Here is a 23,116-nt window from a genome sequence, read left to right as displayed (position 1 = left end):
ATATTGGCTATAGAAGTGAAAGGTGAATTCAAGGTCAAGAGCACATCATACATTGTGTGCAAAAGTATGCACACCCATGAGTTTCCGAAACCGAAATAGTTTATTCCCCTTATTTTTCGGGTGGGTGTATCCTGTGCGAATACACGAAGCCCAGCACAATTCACAACCAGAAAAGTATTTGAAATGCTGGGACCGGGTCTGAAGAAAGCAGTTTACGATATGTGACTGGCTGAGTTAGAATTAATGTGTCAAAAACGTTATAAGAGGTATTAGAGGGGTGCTAATATTAAAAGGATCCCAAAGGTGGTCGGAACTTTTGGAAGATTAGTTCCTCATGGCCTTGCACCATCAGGGTTGAGGGTTCGAGTCCCTGCTCAGGTCTGTGTGCATGTTGTTCCACCCGAAGACATTTGGGGTTTCCAAATTTCCCTTAGTATGTGAGTCAGTGTGTTATTGTGCCCCGCAATAGCTGGGTGCCCCTTGGATACTCTCCAGGCCTCTTGCAAGCCTGTACAGGGATCAGAGAATGAGTGAATAAGAACCCGAGCCTAAAATCCTGGAAAATCTTGAACATATAAACTCAACAAGAAAAGTTTACAAGCCCTGGTGTTAAGAACATGAGCAACAAGCAATGGGCGCTACTGGGGTGCCAGTATTAACAGCATTTAAAAGAGTCAGGAAACAGAAATGGTGGACATAGAAGTTCTGAGTCAGAAATGAATTAGAGATCATTTTTGAGACAATTAGCTTATTTTAAGTTGGTTTAAGAATTGAGGGCCAGTTTTGTTCTATTCTTCTCGTCATGAATTCAAAACTTCAAAAATTTAACTTGGTGAAATCCAAATAAGAGTAGAATCCGTGTTTATCCGTCTGTGCCAGGAATGGTGGAACTTGTTGTCCTGGCACAGTGTGAGAGCTCAGCTCCATGTAAGGCCATATCAGGATCAAGACGTAAGGTCACTTCCCAACACAATGGGGCATTCTTTAACAAACACATTACCCGGAACAGCCACAGCCCACCCCCCGCTCTCCAGCCCGGGAGAGTCTCAGACCGATTACTGCCTCCCCACCTCCCACACTGAACCCCCCCTCCTTTTCTTCCTCCACGGTCCACTTATCCAATCAGGAGCCTCCAAAGACAGGAAGGTAACTTGACTCCAAGGTCCAAGCCCAAGGCTTTAATCTTGGCCACAGTTTGAGGCTGGTAGAAGGATTCCCGCTGAGGTTCCTTCCTCATCAAAAACACACTCTGGGACTATACCAGAAGATTATATTTGCTGGGCCAACACACACCACACACATATACACACACACACCTAATCTGGTTCATGGTGCATTGCACAGTCTCCAGAACTCTGGCTCTTGAGGATTTAGCCGCACAGTCTGGTTTCTACATGCTCAATGGCAGCCTGGATGGATGATGCCTACTCATGTTCTTTCGCTCTCCCTGCAGCTCAGCGCCGGATCAGAGTGCAGCTGTGACGTCAGCCCTGACGGAACCAAGAAGAAGAAGTCCAAAAACCTGTAAGTCCCCTTAAGAGTATCTTTAACAATGCTATTACTCTGGAGTACTGCAGAGTTCCTGTGCTAGGCCAGTTGACACAAAAGCTGGCAAACATTGATTTTCTTCTGTTACCTGATGTTCCTAGAGGGGTTTCAGGCAGCATTGTGGTTCCTCACACTATCGTATGCTAAATACGCAATTGAGAACTTTGAAATTCGAGCGGCTTTTCTTCTATTCTGCAGCCCGGGTTGGGGGAAAAGTCAATCACTGGGACATTTTATTCACAGGACCGTGTAATGTGAAACTTTTTCTTTGTGTGTACAATGGCAGCTCTTCTGAAACTTCATTTAAAGCAGTGATTTCCTGTTATATGTGTAGTTATATTTAAATAATATATATATGTAAATAATACAAAAGCATCACCTTATATAGCATAACCAAATATAAGAATATGAAACTTATTTCAGGCCCAATGTTACTAAAATTGCAGGCGAAAAAATTTCAGTTAGCAGAGAATTTTGCCAGATTTTAGGAATTAATTGCTCTTTATCTGTTTATAGAATAAGACAATTTTGCGTGCAATTTTAGTTAATTTTCACTAAATAAGATCAATAATCTCATATTTTTTTTAAGCATCCATCTAGGAACCTCTGTAGTCCACCTAGGAACCATGCAGGCCGATTGTATTGTATTTATTCCCATTTGGTACGACCGTGGTAGGACCTCCAGTCAACATTGTGGTTGAGAAACCCAGATATTTGGGTACGCCAATTAGATTCATCTGCATGTCTTTGGACTGTGAGAGAAAACCGGAGTACCTGAAAGAAACCCACCAAGCATGGGGAGAAGTGCCAACCACTACGCCACTGTGCCCACATCACATATTTGGTTTGTTGTAATCTTTAAAGAATTATAGATACTGTAGGTTTGGCTAAATTCAAACATATTTCACTTGCTAAGATGCTAGGATGGTAACATTTACTTGCAGTGCATCATGCCCTGGTGCCATGATCAGAGGTTAGTCTAATACAAGTTTCCCATCTAGGAACTGTTCTGTTAGTCCACATTGGTAGTAGAGATACTTGATGATTCCACCATCAATATGCAACAGATATTTTTTAATATAACATAATGTTGTTTTATAAAGCTAAATAAGAAAGCCCTGGGAAAACAGGAAGTGCTTTGTGTTTTAGTGTTTTGGCTATAATGAATTATTTATTGCTCTATTTATTCACATGGATGAAAAACTGAAAATGGTTACACAATACATACCATAGGAATGAACGATTAAAATGAATGAAACTTTGCAAAACTTATCTGGCAGATGTCGGCTTTATTTGCGCCTGTTGTTTTTTCCCCTCCAGAACAAGTGACGTGTTTAAATATGATGTCTGTTCCTTGCTGGTTTGTGCTATATTTGCATTATTCCCATGAAAAGCTAGTCAAATTCCTAGAAGGCATTGAAATGATGAACGAGGTGATGAGAGTGATGCTGTTGATGCTGGTATTAGGGTATTAGGTATTAGGGCCAGGTGAACAGATGAAGAGAGACAAGGTGGCACAGACTGAATGACTAAAGCGCTGCCGCATCACTCTCCTAAACTAGAGGGCTGAATCCCACTTGTATTGCAAAAGAGAGGGACATGAAAAAAGTTCAGTTGACATGAAACCAATCCTGAAAACCGATTGGATCCAATCAGTACGTTTACACAACGTTCAGTCCAAACTAAACTTTCCAACTAAATTTAAACATGTCAGTCCACCAAAAATCGCACTAAATCGAACTTAAAAAAAGTCGGCTATAAGTCGAGGTACTCCTGCACGTATACCTCGATCGGACCCAGGCGTCCTGCACCTGCTCTGCAATTCCCGTCCTCGGCTTTGACCCAGAAATCGCACAAAATGTGTGACAGCAAAAGAAGCCGCTAACTATACGGCGGAGTTGTTTGCCTTTGGATAACAGTACCACATTCGTATAGCAGGATAACTACATGGAACATCTTTGCATGTTATTTGTACAAAAAGTAAAGTGTACAGCATGTGCGAATTGTACAGTGGTGTAAACCTGTCCATGTTTTCACCACTCAACGCGCTACCAGTTTGCGGCTAGCTAAGGGTGAATATCACCACCTATTATAGCAGAGTCGGACATCTGTCGACCAATAAATCGATTCCCCTGCCGTGCCCGTATAAAGGCCGGGTCGAGCTCCAACCACAGCTCAGTGGTTTAGGTATTGGACTGATTGGAAGGTCTCAGGTTCAAATCCCAGCACCACCTTGAGCAAGGCCCTTAACTGCTCAGATGTAAAAATGAGATAAAAAAATGTGCATCGCTCTGGATAAGGGTTTCTGCCAAATGTGATAAATGTAAATGTGTGTTTTCACCAGTGAGGGTTTATTAGTGTGTGTGAGCAGCAACGTTAATCAGCCTGAGATGATCTCCTGTGTTCGAGGTGTGAAAAGTTCACGTTGGTGTTAAAGCCGCCCTCGCTTCATCAGCTGCTGATTGGCTGAGCGTCACGACCGCGTTAATCAAACGCCACACATTAACACCTACTTAAACAATGCCTGCGGAGTGCCGGCTAATCTCTTATAACTCCAGTTTCGTCACAGGTGTCAGGGGTAAACTTTTACTGTTCATTATAAATAAATAAATAAATAAATAAATAAAATTGTAGATTGTTTGGTTTCTTTTTTTTCCATCAATTTTATGTTTAAATTCCCAGACTTAGAGCTAGACTCAGGGGCTTTCCCGTATCCCAAATGATATGATCATGAGAAATTAGAAAATTGAACAATTGGACAATGTCAGGAAGTTCATAAGAGTTCAGTTTGTCACTTCAGTGAGGGAGGAATTAAAGCCATCAAAAAAAAAAAAACTTTGGAGACTTAAACGTACATTGCAGCACTTCTTATGTTTATCAAATAGGAATGTATCAGTTTGTAGGAGGGTTTGTGGTTTGATAGAGTCCAAAAATATCCCAAATTCCTTGTCTGGAGAGCTTTGACCTTCCACTACTGGAGTGTTTGTAAAAACTTTCCCCATAGGAGCAGGAACAAATCCGCTAAAATGGCTAAATATGACCCTGCACTACTAAGTAGTACTCTCTGATAAATACTAAATCCACGTCTAAATCCCTCCATGCACACTTAACTACTAAATACAAGGGGCGTTCGAGTCAAACCAGGACATTTGATTGTGCACACAGTTCAGTTCACTAGTGCTTGGATACCATCAAGGTAGAACGTTTTCTCAGAGCCATGATTGGATTGTTAGACTGCTTCACGCCTGAAACGCTGGCCTCCGAGGAACTCCTTAAACTTGGAGCGAGGTCAGGACTGTACGGGGAATGTGTTGCTAAGTGGTGTCTGTGAGTGATGGTGTGTACAGTTCCCTTAGACAGATGCGTCTCTTTTCTCCACAAGCTGGTGACAAGTTATCAGGGATCAGGCGTTCCACTCGTCCAATTTTCTCACGAACGACTGCAGTGGGGTCCGAGCCACCTCGGCCAGGATCGTCACCCACGGACGTACGGCCGTCTTTAAAAACGTGTGCACCATTCATGTTTTACTGCGGGTAAAAGTCTTATCACTGTACCCGGTTTGGCTTGAACACCCCTCTCAGTACCTAATAGATACTAATAGAAAAATCAAAATCTGACGACGGACCCCAAATATAGGGATTTTTATCCTTTTTTTTGCCACTTTGCTCTTGCTTACACAAATCCCCAACATTGTTTTGGCGGATCAAGTCCGTAAATAGTGTAGAAGTACTGTTCGTCTGAGTTCCGGGTACAGTACACACTCAGTCCCGCTTTGGAATGAGACGAAGCAGAGTGTGTGTGCTCACTCAAGCCGGACCAAATTCATAAGAAACCCCCAAACCAGAGCTGGCAGTTCATCAAGGTCTTTGCTTTTGGCTTTATTTCTGCTGCTCAGAGAGAGGAGGAAAATTCCCAACTTTAGAGAAATAACATTAGGCATAGAAGAAGAAGAAGAAGTGATCCTGGATAGAGGATAGAGCTAAAGTAAACAGTCAGGTCAAAGGACCGGAATGGAATCATCCATACCATCTGGTGTTAGACAAGATAACAACTGAAGGTAATTGCATGACATAATAAATGAAGACAGCGTTGTGATCGTTTGGCATCCAAGATGTGAACTAGTGCCAGGAATACCATCTTGCTTTAAATTTGCATGTATTTTCATTATTCATTTTAGTAAATGATTTCGGTTTGTATTTGTATTTTTCCACCAAAGTTAGCTGATATTAGCTTAGAGAAAAACTTCCTCACATTTATAGACTAAACAGGAACCATGCAACGCTTTATCCTGTGTACTCGGGGTCTCAGGGGGCCTGGAGCCTATGTCCATGCACACAGACCCCAAGGTGGGAATCGAACCCGAACCCAGGAGGTGCAAGGCGACAGTGCAAGCCACTACCCCACCGCGCCGCCACTTTGAAATGCTGTTTATTTAAATATATACGTAAAGATCTTTTTTATCCATTTAGTTCTTTCAATATCATACCCCAGTTTGGGGTTGTTCTGGTTGTACTGGTAAAAGTAGTAAACTAGTTGCAGTAATAAAAGTAGTATAAATAGATGGACTAAGAGGTAACTTCACTAGCATTATTTGCATAATTTAAGAGAAATATTTCTTGCCCTAACAATCCCTTCCAGCTGAAAGGGTTACAGTAGCTACAGACATTTCCTGGATGGAGTGAGAGCTGTAAACATGCAGATACACAACACCAGAGCAGAGCGTTTCCTCTCGGCACTACGATTGGCTGAGCCCCGATCCCACCCCCGCCCTCCTGTCCTCCTCTCCCCTGGCTTTAAAAAGGGCTCAGAGGAGCTGAGCGGGGTTAGATGAACGTGTCTGCTCGCCCACCCTGCCCCTCACCCTGTTCACACTCATGTTCCATACGATGGTGGACTTCTCCGAGAAGTACTTGGAAAGGTAGGCATGATCTCCTGTTCATCTCCTCCGAGCTTTCTGAGCTGACGGACAGATTGAGGATGAACGAGAAGGGGAGGGAGAATAATAAGAAGAAGAAAGAGACAGGAGCTTAGAATAGAAAGGAAAACGGTGCGAAAGTGTGAAGTTGAGAGCTGGGAATCCGCTGGGATTTTGGAGAGATAGATCTATACATGAGTCTTCTGGTCTTTTATGCGTTGCGAGGTGATGTCGGAGATGTTCTTCGTGTTCTTGCGGGTTTGTCTGTAAATACTGGATGTCGCAATGTTTCGTGTTTGCGTTGGAGGAAAGCGATGCACGGTTAGTCTCGGGTTATTGACACGACAAAATGACATTTGAAGGGTCCAGCAGGTATGCAAACACTCCCGATGCTCCATTAGAGAAACAAGAGGGGCCCCGGGAACACACCTGACGTCATGCGTGTCTCTACTGCGGGCTGTAGTGTAAGAGTTTTGCACTGTTTATCCATCGAAGCCTCACTTCACATAGCAATAAAAAAAATCGGTAACTCATCCCGGATGAACTATAAGCCTGGATTCTTTTTTATTCCACCTCATTCCCATTGGTGTAGTTTTATTTTTAAGCTCCATCAATTGCTACAGAGCCTCTCCGGGCTGCTGTCACATTCTAAAATGTCTTTCCCACTGCAGGCGTCCTGGTTTTCGTGCACCAGAATAGCTCAGAGCAATGCTGCGAGAGATAATAAGGGCCTGCCAGGGTGGGAACTGGAGCCTGGAGACGATTTGGATTGTTTTTGGATGGAGATGTTCCTAGTCGAGGGGAAACGTTAGACGTCAGAGCGGGTTCGATAAGCTGCGCTCGCGGGCGAATGAGCATGTCTAATGTTTACATGTGTTTCTGGCTGATAGTGAGCAGGCACTTTTTTTTTTTCCTAATCTGTAAATCTTGTTTTGCTTCTGGACTCAGCCATGTCCAAGCACGTGCAGATCTTTTATTTATTTATTTTTATCTGTATTATTATTATTATTATTATTTTTATTTTTATTCCTAATTTTGGTCTTACATAGAAACCTACAGAATCCTGCTGAGATTGTCCTTCAGATGCAAAGCTAGAGATCCAGGACTTTACTTAATGTCTTAAAGGTCATCGATCTTCTGTCTGACATTTCCACAGCCGTGTGTTATGAAGCCGCAAACTGAAATAACTCTGGGCTGCGTTGCTGCGTCGACACCGCATGCCTGAGAGGCGGACATACTCACGCAGCCGTGTGGAATGTAGACCATCTGCAGGACTATGCTCAGGGAATGTGCAAAAAGAGGACATTAGCTCTTGCATGCTCTTGCATGCACACACACTCTCACACTCGAATGCACGCCCAATAAACTGGATATATTGGAAAAAAAATTAATAAAAATCCCAGAGGTAGAATAAATGTTCTCAAGCTTGAAAACAAATTGGGAAAAAAAGTCAGAGAATATTTCAATTTAAATAAGAAACTAAAATAAGAAAGTTAAAAATGTATTTTGCACAAAAATATTGGCACGCTTTTTACAACAATAATATTTATCTGTACACATAATGCTTAATGTCTGATAGATTTCCTTTTTAACTATTTTTAAATGCATTTTTTCATAAATCAGAATTACTTACCAGAATAAATTTTTTTTAAAAGCTTAATGTCAAAAAACTTTATACAAAATGTTTCATGGACCCTATTTTAAGACCCATGGCCCTTAAGAGTAAAGAATATCAATAGTGCACGAAGTGAAGAACAGAACAGACAGCAAGGCACGGTTTCACAGAGGGGTCTGTATTGATTATAGAGTAATATAAGACAACACTTTCATTTACATATTTAAAAAATTAATAAGAGTATTAGATCCGTTGAGACAAGAGGATTGTGCGGTTTTTTCCTCACCATGAAACACTTGATTAAAAATAAACTGCAATAAAAAAGGAAGAAATGAAGAAGAAAAAAAGTTATATTTAACTAAAATGAAAAAGAAAAAAGACATTCTTATTTAGGTATGCGAATCAATAAAAAAATAATATGAAGAAAAGGGAAAGTAAAAATTTAAACAAAGAAAAAACTGATATTTAATAAATTAAATAAAAAATATATATGCATTTGTGGATTTTTTTAAATCTAAATTGGGAGGAAGCGGAAAACAAAAGGGTATGTCTAATATATAAAGAAAAAATTAAATTTTGCTTAAAAAAACATTGCTTATTAACAAATAAATAAAGATTAAGAAAAACGAATGCAGGAGAGAGAAAGAAAATGTTTTTTTTTTTTCAAATTTATTTAAAAGGGAAATAAAGAAATGTAAAAAAAATAAAAAGCACAATTTTTTACAATAAAACTAGACGGTACAAAACAAGATACAAAAATAAATATGAAGATAAAATAATGCATATGTCCATCTGCAATTATGTCCATGTGATTTAAAAAAATGTAAAATAATAAAAGAGAGAGAGAGAGAGAAAAGTGAAAAAAAGAAAAAAACGTGAAATGAAAAAGGCAGGATTAGCTTTGCAGTTAAAAAGAACGTAAGTGAAAAGAAGAGAAGAGAAAAAGAGAAGATTTAGTGTGCATTGTGCAAATTAAAACCAAAAGTAAAAAGTGTATTTTTTTAATTGACATATTTAATTAAATTTGAATCAATATATATAAAAAGGACAGAAAAGACTAACTAAATATGATGTACTGGTGTGTTTGCAAATCAAAAACCTTCCTACAAGATTAAGAGAAACAGCGAAGAAAAGAACAAATATAGACAGATTCTAATAGAAAGGAATAGTGTTTGCTTTATAGTGTAAGCAAAGGCAATGAACAAAAAAAAAGAACATGTGTACATGTGATCCAGCTGTTACATCATTAGAATGCTGCATGCCAGGGTTAGTTTAGTGTATGTCATGCAACTGAACAGTAGGTGGCAGTGTTGAGTTGGATATGTGCCTTATTTCTCCTGGTGGGTTTTTATTTACATCCTCGAGCTCGACTTGGGATCAGCACGATGGCCTTTTCCCTGCAAACTCACCAAAGCAACAGAACCTCATGACTCTTCTCAGACCTGCTTTTATTGCGTGCTTTTAAGCAACATTTCTCCTCTGACGCAACATTTCTTCAGCAGCACCCCCCTCCCCCCGCTTCTGAGCCCCTTCTCGGCCGAATTGAAACCAGATCAAGACCATAAATCGTTTCATTAAACTCCTTTCCAAGGACCATAAACTATATATAAAAAAAAAAACTAAAAATGAAGGGTTACGACTCACACAATGCATCACCGCTCACATTTTTCTCCAGCTTTCCCACTGGAAGTGAAGAATAAGGTAGTCAGGCACGTCCTGATCATCTGTTTCTGCTTTACGCTGTCTAAAAATAAAACTTTTTATTATGAAGTTTCCAGTTCAAACAACCCCCCCTCTTTCCTTTTCTCATCTTTTCACTGGATTCAGTTTCACTCTCGAAATATTAATCTTTCATTGTGATTATTATTATTTTTCTGCAGCGAGCTGTACGCACATCGTTAACTCCGGCTAAGACAATCTAAAACAGCTTTACCCGCATGAGCAGTCAGAGAGGAATGCAATATGATGAATGCATCCTCTTAACTACTTGGCCATTTCACCGGTCTTATCTTATCAGGACGGATTTGAGCGAGTAGATGGGACAGGGTGCGTCATCGCCAGCGTCATCCAAAATAGAGCGTGTTTATGTATAAATTACTTTAAGGTCTTTGTCAACAGTGGGAGATAATGCAGGTATTAGGGAGGGTGTGGTTTTCGACCAGGCATCATAACACACCTCCTAGATTCGACTGAGTGATTTTGTTGGAGAAGCAAAAACGCAGTTTTATCCCTACACATCCCTGCAAAGTCTTAGGCCTTTTGTTTGACATTTTCCTCTTTTGCAGGGCGAGTGATTCATTTTAATTGTGAGACATCTGGTGTATGGCGGCACGGTGTCGTAGTTCACCTGCAGGGTCCGGGTTCGATTCCCACCTCGGAGTCTGTGTGCATGGGGTTTGCATGTTCTCCCCACATTCCTGGTGGCTTTACTCCGTGTACCCCGGTTTCCTTCGACAGTCCAAAGACAGGCAGGTTAGCCTCATTGGTGTTTCCAAATTGCCCGTAGTGTGTGGATGTACGTTTGAGTCACCTCGTTCATGGTGTACCCCACCTCTTGCCCCCGCGACCCTGTATACAGGATAAAGTGGAATAGACGATGAGTGAGTGAGTGTCATTTGGTTTCCAGTTATATCTACCTTGCGTGGTGATGCAATGTGTAGCCTTGTTGCCTCACAGCTCCTGAACATGGTTTTCAACCATAATGGTATTTCTTTTTATGTGATGGGATCTAGGCAGGATCTACACCCAGAGTTCTTGGGATAGGCTCCTGATTCAATGATAATTGAATATAAAGTGAATATTTTGGCATGTTTTTGTTTGGGTATCTATGCTTAAGTAAGTCCAAGCACATGCCGATGTTTAAGAACGGTAACAGTTCTAGCATTTAAACCTGACTAGTCCAGAACCCGAACTGTTGCGCTCCTGTTACTATGACCATTTTTATCAAAGTGGTGATGGTTGTGGTGGTTTCAAAATGCCCCCGAACAGTCTTACACAGCTGGTCGGCCTCCTTCTTCCTGTTGACAAAGATAACCTTCAGTCCTGCATGACTTTGGCTTTCAACCACAAAGCCTTGGTGGAAAAGCACGATTATAGAGTCGAATACATGATCATGTGCACTGTTGATGCGGTAATGGAACGGTGCGTCCGAGAATAAGTATGTGGCGGGTCAAAGAGGAACCCAGTGAAGCCACATTTTTTCGGAAGTGGTTTCCTCGTGGCCTGACTCCTAATTAAAAAAATGCCCGGTGTTATATTTTAAGGTGATTGCTCATCCTTTAGTCGTTTGGGTTTGTGAGGGTTTTTCGTTTTGTTTTGTCAGAGGCAATGGGAGTATTGTTTCCAGATTTAAGAACAGGATTGAATGATGTCATACATTGTTACAGACTTCCCGTTTCCTGTGAGGGCTCACCTCCTGGTTCATTCACTTAAAGCGTCAATGAGACAGCTAATGATTAACCAATGGTGGCCCCAAAAACATGACCTTAATGATTTCCTTTCAAACAAGGCGCAGCTGTTAAGAGTTTCGAATGCATGCTGATAAATAATTGTCGATAAGCCTAGAGCAGCGCAAGGCTTGTGTCTTTTTGTCAGGCCTCGCCGGGTTCCACCACGATAATAATAAGTCCAGAAACCATTATGGAAAAGAAGAGGCACGGTGAGGGCAGGACAGATGGACCGATTTAGGAGGCGTGTCTTGGGAGGTCCAAAAACAGAATGGTCTCCCGATGTGGTGCTGATGAGAGTGGAGGCCTCGCTAATCCACGGTGGAAATCAAACAGCAGGAAATAGGTGTTACGGAAGGTCGGGCGTTCCGCGAGGACGGAGTGTGTGCGAGGACGAGCGCTCGGAGATGGGAGGAGGGCGTGTCGCGAGGCCTAAAGTTTGGCTCTGTGAAGAGGGGTGCAGCTGTACGCCGTGAGCCCCCTCAAGGGTTTCGGCCCCGAGGTCACGAGCCCAGGGGCCTTTCGGAGAATCCTAGAGAGAGGTGCGGAGGTAGAGAGCTGCACTCAGCCTCTTCCCTCTGTCAGTACGTCACTCTGCCAGTCAGGAAGGAAGACGAGGAGAGAGAGGACGAAGGACAGGAGTGAGACGAGTGCGAGAGAGACAGACAGGGTCTCCCGTCCGACTCTCGACACCTTCCTGGAATCTTATCGCTGCTACGATCCTGATTGCGGAGAAAATGTACACTTGATCTTGTGGATTTTTAGGGGTTTTTTAAAATTTATTTTATAATGTTTTTGACGTTTTCAACGATGTCTGGATCCAGGGTTCGTCTCTGACCTACTGCTTGTGTTTGTCTGTCCATACAGGGCCAAAGACATGAAGAACCGACTGGCGTTCCTGAGGAGAAGGAATGAATCCCCTGGAAGCAGTCCGGCTGGCAAGCTGGACAAGGCTATGAAGTCAGTCAAGTAAGTGTTATGTGTGGGTGTGTGTGTGTGGGTGTGTGCATGCCTGTCTATGTGTGTGTGTGTGTTGACGCATATGGGTGTGCACATGGCCTGAGAGAAGAAGTAGTGGAAAAAGGGAAGTTGTCTATTTGTGTCATTACATTGTCATGTGGTTGTCATGTTTGGTGTGTGTGTGTGTGTGTGTATCTTTCCATGAATAAGTGACCTTATTTGGTCCACCTTATTTGGTGCTTGAGGCGTTAGAACCAGAAATCTCACTTGATAGAAACACTTGTCAAGCATGAGGCACGGTTTGGAGTTGCCTTCGGGTTAAATAAAATATACCAAATAATAATCTTTTGTGCACATGAAGGTAATGTGTATACCGCGTGTAATACGCGATGCGCCCGCCGCATCCCAGCTGGCTGAACATATGCACGGGGTGTAGTTCCTTTAGCATGACTAACGCCTGCTTAATTGCCCGTGGACGCGGCGTACAATGCCGCCCTATCGTACAGAAACACTGACTTGCTCCTAAAGTCAATAAGGCAGCAGATGTTGTAGAGCTGTTAATTGTAGTCACACAATGAAAAGGAGGTTTGGAAAGAGTGAGAGAGAGAGCGAGAAAGAGAGGGAGGGAGAGAGAGAGAGAGAGGGGCTGGAGGCGGAGATATCGTACCGTCCTACTGGCTGGCTGTAGCTCCACCTTCACCCCTCCCTTCTCGGGGGTTAGTCATAAAACAAGCTCTCGACTAGAGACATTCAGACAGACTTGTACACTCACATAAGCATACACACACACACCAAGACAGAGAGGAGCACACGGCTTCGGATGGGTCACACAATGAGAAACCTGACAGAAATGGGCTTGCTCAAGAACCGCTCTGCTTTCATCTGCAGGCCCACGCCGGAGGAGGCGCTGAAGTGGGGAGAATCCCTCGACAAGCTGCTCGTCCATAAATGTAAGTCCAGATTATTATTATTATTATTATTATTATTTATACGAGAAATTCTCTATCCGTCTTGAGGGTGTCGATCGAACCGAAACCAGGAATTATCATGTCTGTAGTCGAGATGTATTCTCACGTGTGTCCACTCCATATGAACCGAGCCTTGCATCAGCAGGGAGGAAATAGCAACACAGAGGGATTAGTGCACGCTTTCTATTTATATCTGCCCTCCGTAATCCGTAATCTGTAATCCGTAATCCGTAATCTTAAGCCTTTGATGTCTTCGTAAGGATAAATTGCATGCGGTTGCATGATACGTTGAGTATTAATAACCATGTGCACAACATCTCGCAACAAAAAAGAAAAGAAATGCACTCTTATCTGCAGCGGAAAAGCGCGCTCGGGCGACAGAGTGGCTCCTGCCTTCCTCGTATTCTTATTGACGGAACGACTTAAGCGAAGTCTGACCGCATTTCGGAATTGTTCGTGCAACCTGAGGTGGAGGGATTAAAAAAATAAAAATTACAAAAAGACAAGTTTCTGGAATTAGTTATGCTGTTAAAAGAAATAGACAGGAAAAGACGGGGACACATTCGTGACAAATGAATATGCGCAGTGACGAAAAACAGCAGTTCTTTTATTTTTATTACAAAAGGAATTATAAATTGAGTTTGATCTCAATCTCAATCACGAGCACAACAGGAAGGGCAAAAGAGGAAGCTGCTAATCCATACGGCGTGATCCTTATCTCACGCTGAGCTCAGCTGGTTCTTCCTGTCCACTCATCCAATAACCCTCTCTCTCTCTCTCTCTCTCTCTTTCCTTTTTCTCATCAGATGGCCTGGCGGCGTTCAGAGCGTTCCTGCGCACCGAGTTCAGTGAAGAGAATCTGGAATTCTGGCTGGCGTGCGAGGATTACAAGAAGATCAAGTCGCAGTCTAAGATGGCCTCCAAGGCTAAGAAGATCTTCGCGGAGTACATCGCTATTCAGTCTTGCAAAGAGGTGAGGACAGAGCAGACACGAAACGTCCGATCGAAAAAAGAAATAGAAAAAAAGTTGAGACACTTTGAAAGTTTTTTGAGAAAACACACACACAAACACACACACACGCACACACACACAAAGTCAGCGGGGTGTAAATCCTGCACATCCCCTCCCCCTAGTTCTCCTCCTTTAGAGGCATGAATGGTCCAGTCTTTGTGTATGCTTCCCACATGGAGGAGTCCTGAGAGGTCTGGAGGATGTGATGTCATCACAAATGCACTTAAAGCCTCTGGTTTTTAAGCACATGGCTTCGTTTGCGCTAAAGTCTGGAACGAACCTGAAAACAACGGCTCCAAACAATCCCAGATGTGAAACAGAAACAGGGACTAACGGTCTTCTCTCTGTTTTTGTCCTCTAGGTGAACCTTGACTCGTACACCCGGGAGCACACCAAGGAGAACCTCCAGAACGTCACGCGTTCCTGTTTCGACCTGGCCCAGCGGCGGATATACGGCTTGATGGAGAAGGACTCGTATCCGCGGTTCCTGCGCTCGGAACTCTACCTGGACTTAGTGAACCAAAAGAAAGCCAGCGCCACGTCTACGGCGTCCTCGTCGTAAAAAAAAAAAGGAAACCGCGGCGCAGAGACGCTTGACGTGAAAAACAGGGGGAAAAAATGTCAAAACCTAACTTATAGCATTGTGGACACTTTTGTTCTCATTCGCCATCCTGTCCTATGATGAGAAAGGTGACGATCAGGACGGAGAGACGCGCCTGAGAAAAGGAGGAGAAGTTCCGGAGTTCGGATCCGGAGACGGAGCAAAGAGGAGTGTCTGTCTGTCAAGAAAGAGCTACGCCATCTTTTCTTTTCATCCAATTTTTTTTTGTTGTTATTTATGGTTTTTGGAGAGAAGTCAGGGTGAGGGACGGGGACATGCAAAGACTCGTCGACGCAAAGACAGTCGGGTACTGTTTTGTCGCTTCTCACTCATCGCTCCGTGCTCTCGGTACGACGCAGATGCCACTTTTTTCTTTGTCGCTCTCATTCTCATGGCCGGATCGATACACGGTGCAAAAACAAACAAACTAAAAAAAAAAAAAATGAAGTTCCACGTCATGCACTTCCGTAGCGAGGCGTCTCCTTTCGCGTCCTTTCGAGAAACGGACCAAAATTTCGGACACGTCTCGCGCTGACGCGCATGGAACGGGGACACCCGTCTGCAAAAGGTCAAATCAAACGCGTGACTGTTTCTGTATAGCAATTCATTGTAGCTCCATGTGGGGACTGGACGAGAGGATTCTCAGGACTGCACGGCACTCGACTATGAAGCTTTCAGGCTTGTTTGACCTTTATTTCACTTTTTTTTTTTGTATATATATTATTTTTATTAGGTTTAAACCTGCACTCCGTAGTTTTTTTTTTTGTTTTGTTTTGTTTTGTTATTGTTGTTAATAAGAACGATAATGCTTTACCTGTACAAAAAGTTTGCGTATTTATTTAGATCCTTGCTGGATGTCTGGTTCAGTTCATTGCACTCAGTTTAAAACAAAAAGAAAGAATGAAAGAAAGAATGAAAGAAAGAAAAGCACCCTTCCCACTTTCCCGTCTCCTTTTTACCCATGATCCTTTTGACTGTCCTTATGTAAGTGCAATATGTTTTTATTTCTGTTCGCTTATCTTTGGGATAAGTTTCACTTTGACGACGGATTTTTATTTGTTGGAAAAAAAGAAAGAAAACGATTCGACCCGCTCGAAAAACTGAGTTGCAGTTTTTAAGAGAGTATTTAGTTGATATTAAGTGAGTTATTAACTGTGTACTCCCTGGCAGCAGGCAGCCGGGGCTTTATGGATGTAAATATAATTCTTAAGAAAAGAATAAAAGACAAAAACACAAGGTCTGTTGGGGGAAACAAAATCCCCCCCGCCACACAGCTGTATGTATGTAAATAGTCAGATCCTCAAAGCTATAATAACGTGTAATATTATCAGAAAGAAAAAAAACAAGTGGAAAGACGTTGGAGCGAAATCCACCTTTCCCTCGGTCATACACTGCTTGTAAGGGGTTTACGAAATGTATTTTATCATTTTCACTGTTTACAACTCGAAAAAACGCATCTCCTAAAATAGCAAGTGAAAAAAGACTAAAAGGAATTAGAGACAATACTGTTGGTGTCATTGTAAAAAACAAAAAAAGCAAAAAAAAAAAACATGAGAGAAGCTATAATAAAACAGATGAATGATAAAAATTGATACCTGATCTTGTCTTGGTCTTTAATTGTCTTTGGTTTTCTTAATGAATTTGTGTGTGTGTGTGTGTGTGTGTGTGTGTGTAATGCATTCATTACTGTCGCCTCTTTCTGTCACGGCTCGCAGGGTAAGCAGGTACAGCACTGCTCGCTCGAAATGGGTCACCTGAAACAGTCACACACACACACACACACACAGACAGATAAAAAGAGAGATAAAAGGAGAAAAAGGACTAATTTAAATAAAATGCAAAAATTTAATAGGCGAGAGATTTTGAAGGGGAATTTGAACATAAAGGGGAAAAAAAGGGGAAAAAGAATGAAGAAAGAAAATTTGAGAAGAGAGAATAAAGGAAAGGTGAGCGTTAAGATGAAAGGAGAGAGGCCGAGGAAGGGAGGGGGAGATTAAAGGAGAAAGTGGAGAAGTAAAAGATCAAAAATGTCAGCGGAGGGAAGAGTTGAAAGGTGAGTGTTAAGAGAAGGAGAAGGGGAGTGAAAAATGTAAGAAAGAGACAGATAAAGATAAAAAGAAAGATTAAAAAAATGGTGGTGGAGGAGGAGGAAAAAGAACAAAGGGAATAAAGAGGTGACGGGAGAGAAGAGAGATATAAGAGAAGAAGATGATAAGACGAGATAAGAAAAAAAAGAAACGGCTAAAACAGGAGAGTGAAAGAGACTGAAATAGAAGGAGGAAGAATGTGAGATGAAATAAGGAAAGATTGAAAGAGTGTTAAGAAAGATGACAGTTATGGGGGAAAGAATGAATGAAAAGAAGAGTGAGAAATAAGAGAAAATGAAATAAATAAGAAATATTGAAGAAATAATAAGAACAGAGATTAAAAAAATGAATGAAAGGGAAAAAGGAAAGAGAAAATAAAGAAAAGACACAAGGGAAGAGTGAAGAGTGGGGAAGAGCAAAGGGATGGATAGATAGAAAGAGAAAGAAAATTAAATGAAAGAAGATAGAGAGAAGAGAGAAGAAAAGAGTTGAAGCTGAATAGTGGAGAGAAAAAAAGGAACAGAATAAAAAAAGGCTTTTTTTAAAAAAAAGATATCCATAAAGAAAAGAACATGAATATAAAAAATATCAAAGAGAAGAAAAGAAAGATGAGATGTGAAAGTAGAATAAAGAAATATAAGAAAAAAAAATTGTGAGTTTGGAGGTAAAAGGAGCACGACTGAGGATAAAAGAGAAAAACTAAAGGATTAGAGGAGAGAAAGGAATGATAACGATAAATAAATAACAAAATGAAACATGAAAGAAACCTGTGAAGGTGTGAGATATACTGTGTGAGGCAGCAAGTGAACACTCAGGTCTATGAACTCGATGTTTTGGAAGCAGGAGAAATGGGCAAGCATAGGAATCTTAAAAATGACTTCAAAGGCGGCGAAATGCGACGACTAGACGACCAAAACTGCCGCTCCTGTGGGATGTTCCCAGGCCGCAGGGGTCACGACCTGCCGTCAGTGCTCCAGTGAAACGCCATCAGAAAAGTCTGGTCCAATAGAAGAGCTGAAAAAGTGAACGCTGGTTCTGATAGATCTGATAGATCCTGAAAACGCAAAGACAAAAGTAACAAATGTTTATTGAAACGTACGTAGGACCGCAGAAGAACCAGTCTCATACGGCGGAGGTGATTTCTCTCTCTCGGCCGATCCGTTTCATACACAGACCTCTCTGCTAGCGTAATAATCTACGTGATGTTCCTACATTCGAGGATCTGATTCTCTTTATCTGACCCAGACCAGATGTCTTCACCTTATCATTCAGTAACAACTACAATCGCTTTGTTTCTATTCCATGTTCGGACTTGTCTCTCTACGATGCAACAGGCGAGTTTTAAAGCTTTTGTGGCACAATTAATACATAAATCAGAATTAATACATAATTAAAATGTGATTATTTTTTTGTATTACAAATGGGGCTGCGTAGCTGCAGAGTCGATGCTTGACCCGTGTCCTCTACCAAAAATATCTACAATGGGGAGATGAGCAGACGGAGTAATGGAAGAAGGAGGCCTGGTCTGATGAATCACGTTTTTCTGTAACGTTGTCTGTATGTGTAGCTTAGCATGTGGTAGAGATGGCAGCAGGATGCATTATGGAAAGAAAGCGAGTGTGATGCTCAGCTAGGAAAACTTGGATCCTTCCATTCATATAACAAAAACTTGGATCCTTCCATTCACGCTAATATAGCAGTGATCTCCTTCTGCACCCTGACACACGGCAAGGAACAGTTTAAGGAACAAACAAAGAGCTTAAGGTGTTTCCTAGATGTCTAAATTCCCCAGATCTTTATCTGATCATGTGTCTGTGGGATGTGCTGGCAAAACAAGTCCGATCCATGGAGGCCCGACCTCGTAGCTTCCAAGACTTGCTGCTGGCTTCTTGGTGTCAGATACCACACACACCTTCAGAGGTCTAGGTGAGTCCAGAGATGTTTTTCTGGGCAAAGTAAGAGTTAAAAAAATATATACAATCCAGGTGGTTATAATGTTCAGCAGTAAAGGTTAGACTTTAGTTGACTCATGTTACTGTAAAGTCTGGAGGATCTGGAGGTTCTGGTGAGGCTGAAGAACTTACACTGTAGAAGTTTCCGGAGAGAAGAGAGGTGTGTTAGAGAAGTCTGACACGAGTAGATGACTGTTCACAAATAGCATCAATCCTGCAAAATTTTTAGAGTTGCTAGGGAACCATGTCCGATCCTGAGTGTGTGTGTGTGTGTTGGTTTTGGTCAGGACCAGTGGGTGTTTATTGAGTGAGCGCTTCGTTCCTTTCTGCATGGCAACTACACAGTTGGACCTTTCATTTGGAGATGGTTCAGGTCCATGCAGCCTTCCCACACACACAAAACGCACACACACGCGCGCACACACTGGTGGAAGGCGCTGAGCGGCAGGTGGTTCTGCCCAGCTTGCCGAAGCGAGGTGATGACAGCTCTGTTTGGACTTGGCTTGGATTAAAGCTCCTTGGAGATCTGGCAGGATTCAGCAAGACTAATACACAGAAACACACATATCCACACCCACACACACACACACACAGAGATAACACCATGTCGATTGGATTATAATTCAACACCCTCTATTATGTGTGTTTAGCTGTTTGTTTTAGTTCATGCTTTAATTTGCTAGCTAGGTGAGCCAGGCTAATCCATCTAACTTGTCATTTGCTTTAATTTGACCTTATTACGGTGGCTTAGAAGTGCAAAACAAAATAAACCGAAAACAAATACCAAAACCAGAAAAAAAATCCAATAACAAAAACAAAAAACAAGTAACAAATCAAAAAAACTAAATAACAAAAACAAAATAACAAAACTGGAAACAAAATAAATCCCACAGCAAAATAACAAAATGACAAATTAAAAATAAAATAACAAATCCAAAAACAGAACAATAAATACAAAATAACAAATTCAAAAACAAAATAACAAAAACAAAATAACAAATCCCAAGGATAATAACAAAACTGAAAACAAATGAACAAATCAAAAATCATAATAACAAATTCAGAAACAAAATAACAAATCCAAAAACAAAATAACAAAAACAAAAGAACACAACTAAAAACAAAATAACAAAGTTGTAAGCAAAATAACAAAACCAAAAAAAAAAAAAAAACCGCTTAAAAAATCTAAATAGCAAATTCAGAAACAAAATATCAAATCCGTAAGCAAAATAAGAATTTAGACAAACCAGAAACGGTAAGTATACTGTAGTCTGCAAAAGAAATTCATACAGCTGATCTTGAGTGGCAGATGTCTCGTTCAATCAGCGGTTACAAACAGTTTTTGAATTTGTTATTTTGTTTCTGGTTTTGTTTTTTTGGGATCAATAGTAAGCCTAATCTGCATGTCTTTGGACGGTGGGAGGAAACCAGATACCCAGAGGAAACCCACCAAACCCATCAAGCACGGGAATTTCATGCGCACAGACCAAAGGTGGGGGTCGAACCCAGACCCTGAAGGTGCCAGTGCTATCCATTCTGCTTTTATATTTAAATATGTGAAGTTTTGATCAGAATAATAAACAAGGACAAATTGTATTGTACATAATATAACTCGTTTATTGAAGGAAACGTGCAGAAGGTTTTATTTATTTTTGGTTTTCTGATATAACACACAAACCCAGAGAATTATTTATTATCAAAACATATTAGTTATTAAAACACAGAATAATTCATTCTGTGGTACTAAAAGTTCCAAAATGTCTTTTAATTTGCCAATTAGGACCAAGACCTCTTAACGTCCTGTTAGTGCTGGTGATTGGCTGCAGCTGGTAGCTTCTCTGTGTAACATGAAAAGGGTCTGTTTGACAGCACTCACTGGATGGATCATCGTGCACTCAAAACGAAACTTCCAAGGAGCTCAGTACAGATCTTAAAAAAGATTGATGAGAATTTGACATAAGTCAGGAACGTTTCTCAGAGCCGTTTCAAACACCTGTGTGTAAGTACAAGTTACACGGTGGTGGAGCCAAGGTCTGGAAGAAGTCCCAAACTGTCACCCTCAGCTGAGAGGAAATTGGTTTGAAGGTCAGGAACAACTCAGGAACCACCAAACCACAGGACTGCTGTGAACTGAAAGCTTTTGGTGCACCAGTGCCACTGCCTACAGCCACACCAGTTTGGTTGTGATAGGATGAAACAGGTAAATGAAAATTTGTGCACCGTGCAAAAAAAAAAAAACAGACATTTAATCAAAATGTTCCATTCTACCAGCTTATAGACTACTAGTACTTGTTTTGCAGATAAATTTCACTCTTAACAGTTTTAACCCAATTTGTAGCCAAACTTTTCCGAGTGACGTCAAACGCAGGATTAGTTCAGATATTTAAATCCACTTAAGGGAACTCTTGTTAATATTTATAGTCCATGAGAAATATATTTCAATTAACGAAACTAGAAAGAAATGACTTCAGGGAAACTGATCCTTAAAAATAAATAAAGAAATGAGTAACCCCAGGACGACGTGATGGTGATGAAGCAGTGCAAAAAGACGATCATTTTCCAATCACCGCACATCCTGAAGTGTTTCATTTCTTTTCCACAAGATTAATTTGTGCCAACACTAACAGTGATTTATTTATTACAAATCTCGACTCACACCTTACTTTTATAACCTTCCATCCATTTATAGCTTAGTTTAATACTGTGGAATGTCCATGATTCAATTTCTCACTTCCGTAATCGGTCATACGCTCACCGGCCTCCATCCTAATGTCACTGGAGCAAGACAAAATGGCTACTGAGAAACCACAAAGAAGTACGTATAAGAATGGGCGCGTTAACGTAACCATCTGCGGCTACACTACAGTCAGAAAATAAATCAACACCTTCTGATCAAGAATACAACAGCGCTCACGTTGATGAATCCGGACTCAACAGTCAGAAGTGCCTGATTTCTAATTTATTTCTTTTTTTTTTTCTTTCTTATTCATACCAGACTGAAACTGTGCTTAATCAGGAGCTCCATGATAATGCTTCTTATACAGCCACTGAGTTTACATAATTCATAATTGCTAATACATCATTCATTTCAGACAGGAAATGTTCAGATCTCCTCTCAAGAGTGCACTTGTGTTTGTAAAAAACATAATGAGCAGGAAATCTCTGATTAGATGAGGACAGAAGCTATGAAGACGTTTATTTTGTATTTCACTCTATTTCTAGGGTTAAGGCACTCCCCTGTCAGACGAATCTGCCAAAATCTACCAAAAAAAAGAAGACTAATGTGTTGTAGCGTATACAAGAAGCTACCAAGAGCGTTTTTGCGAACACGTCGACACTATTACCGGACGGTGTAAAATACTCCAGAGCACTATCCGCCCACTTCCGCCTGCATGAACTCATGAGAGCACATCATTGCTGGAAAAAAAGCTTGCGATCGTCGGACGATAGGACCTTAATGATTGATTATACCACAGCACTATGATTCTTAATTGTGGTTAGTCAGGAGGCACGGATTTTCTACAATAGCAGCTTGCATAGTTATTCAGATCACATTTATATTAACTTCCTAATACCCGTGCTATGGTTTCTATGGTAACCGCTTTGACCTGGTCTTGTCTGATAGACGCCCAACATAATCTAAGGCTAGTAATAATCAGATTGTAAAAAAAAAAAAGTTTTTAATTTAATTGTCAATTGTCGATGGCAGGGTTTTTTGTATGGGGATGTTTAGGTAACATTTATAGAAGGAGTCTCCAGTACCAGTGCTTTGTTACTGCCAGTCAATTTTCTGTGAAAATATCTCGAAATATTTAGTTGCATTTTTTATCTATCTATCCATCTATCTATCTATCCATCTATCTATCTATCTATCTATCTATTGATCTATAAATAGATAGATAGATAGATAGATAGATAGATAGATAGATATTTATATATCTAAGAGAAAAAGTGAAAAAGTGTGTTTACAACTGCTATAACATTGATAACAGGTGCCAACTTGAACTAACCA

At 41.1% G+C, this 23,116-nt stretch overlaps 1 protein-coding gene across 5 annotated transcripts in view; it reads left to right on the top strand.

Annotated features, from left to right (window-relative positions):
* Positions 1-16,657, top strand: part of rgs3a (regulator of G protein signaling 3a) — a 158,880-nt gene extending 142,223 nt beyond the window's left edge. For 4 of the 5 annotated variants that reach the window (XM_053485628.1, XM_053485626.1, XM_053485629.1 and 1 more), the window contains 5 exons: positions 1,454-1,524; positions 12,392-12,493; positions 13,373-13,434; positions 14,259-14,425; positions 14,826-16,657. In XM_053485628.1, the coding sequence (XP_053341603.1) occupies positions 1,454-1,524; positions 12,392-12,493; positions 13,373-13,434; positions 14,259-14,425; positions 14,826-15,026 (603 nt within the window). In that variant the 3' untranslated portion in view covers positions 15,027-16,657. Of the gene's footprint in view, positions 1-1,453; positions 1,525-6,361; positions 6,467-12,391; positions 12,494-13,372; positions 13,435-14,258; positions 14,426-14,825 lie in introns of those variants that run through there. The other variant, XM_053485631.1, reaches the window with a different exon arrangement.
* Positions 16,658-23,116: the final 6,459 nt, after the last annotated feature.

Source organism: Clarias gariepinus, chromosome 24 (genome assembly GCF_024256425.1).
Source record: "Clarias gariepinus isolate MV-2021 ecotype Netherlands chromosome 24, CGAR_prim_01v2, whole genome shotgun sequence".
Lineage (NCBI taxonomy): Eukaryota > Metazoa > Chordata > Actinopteri > Siluriformes > Clariidae > Clarias > Clarias gariepinus.
Note: the sequence above shows the minus strand (reverse complement) of the source record. Positions and strands in the feature narration are given on the sequence as shown.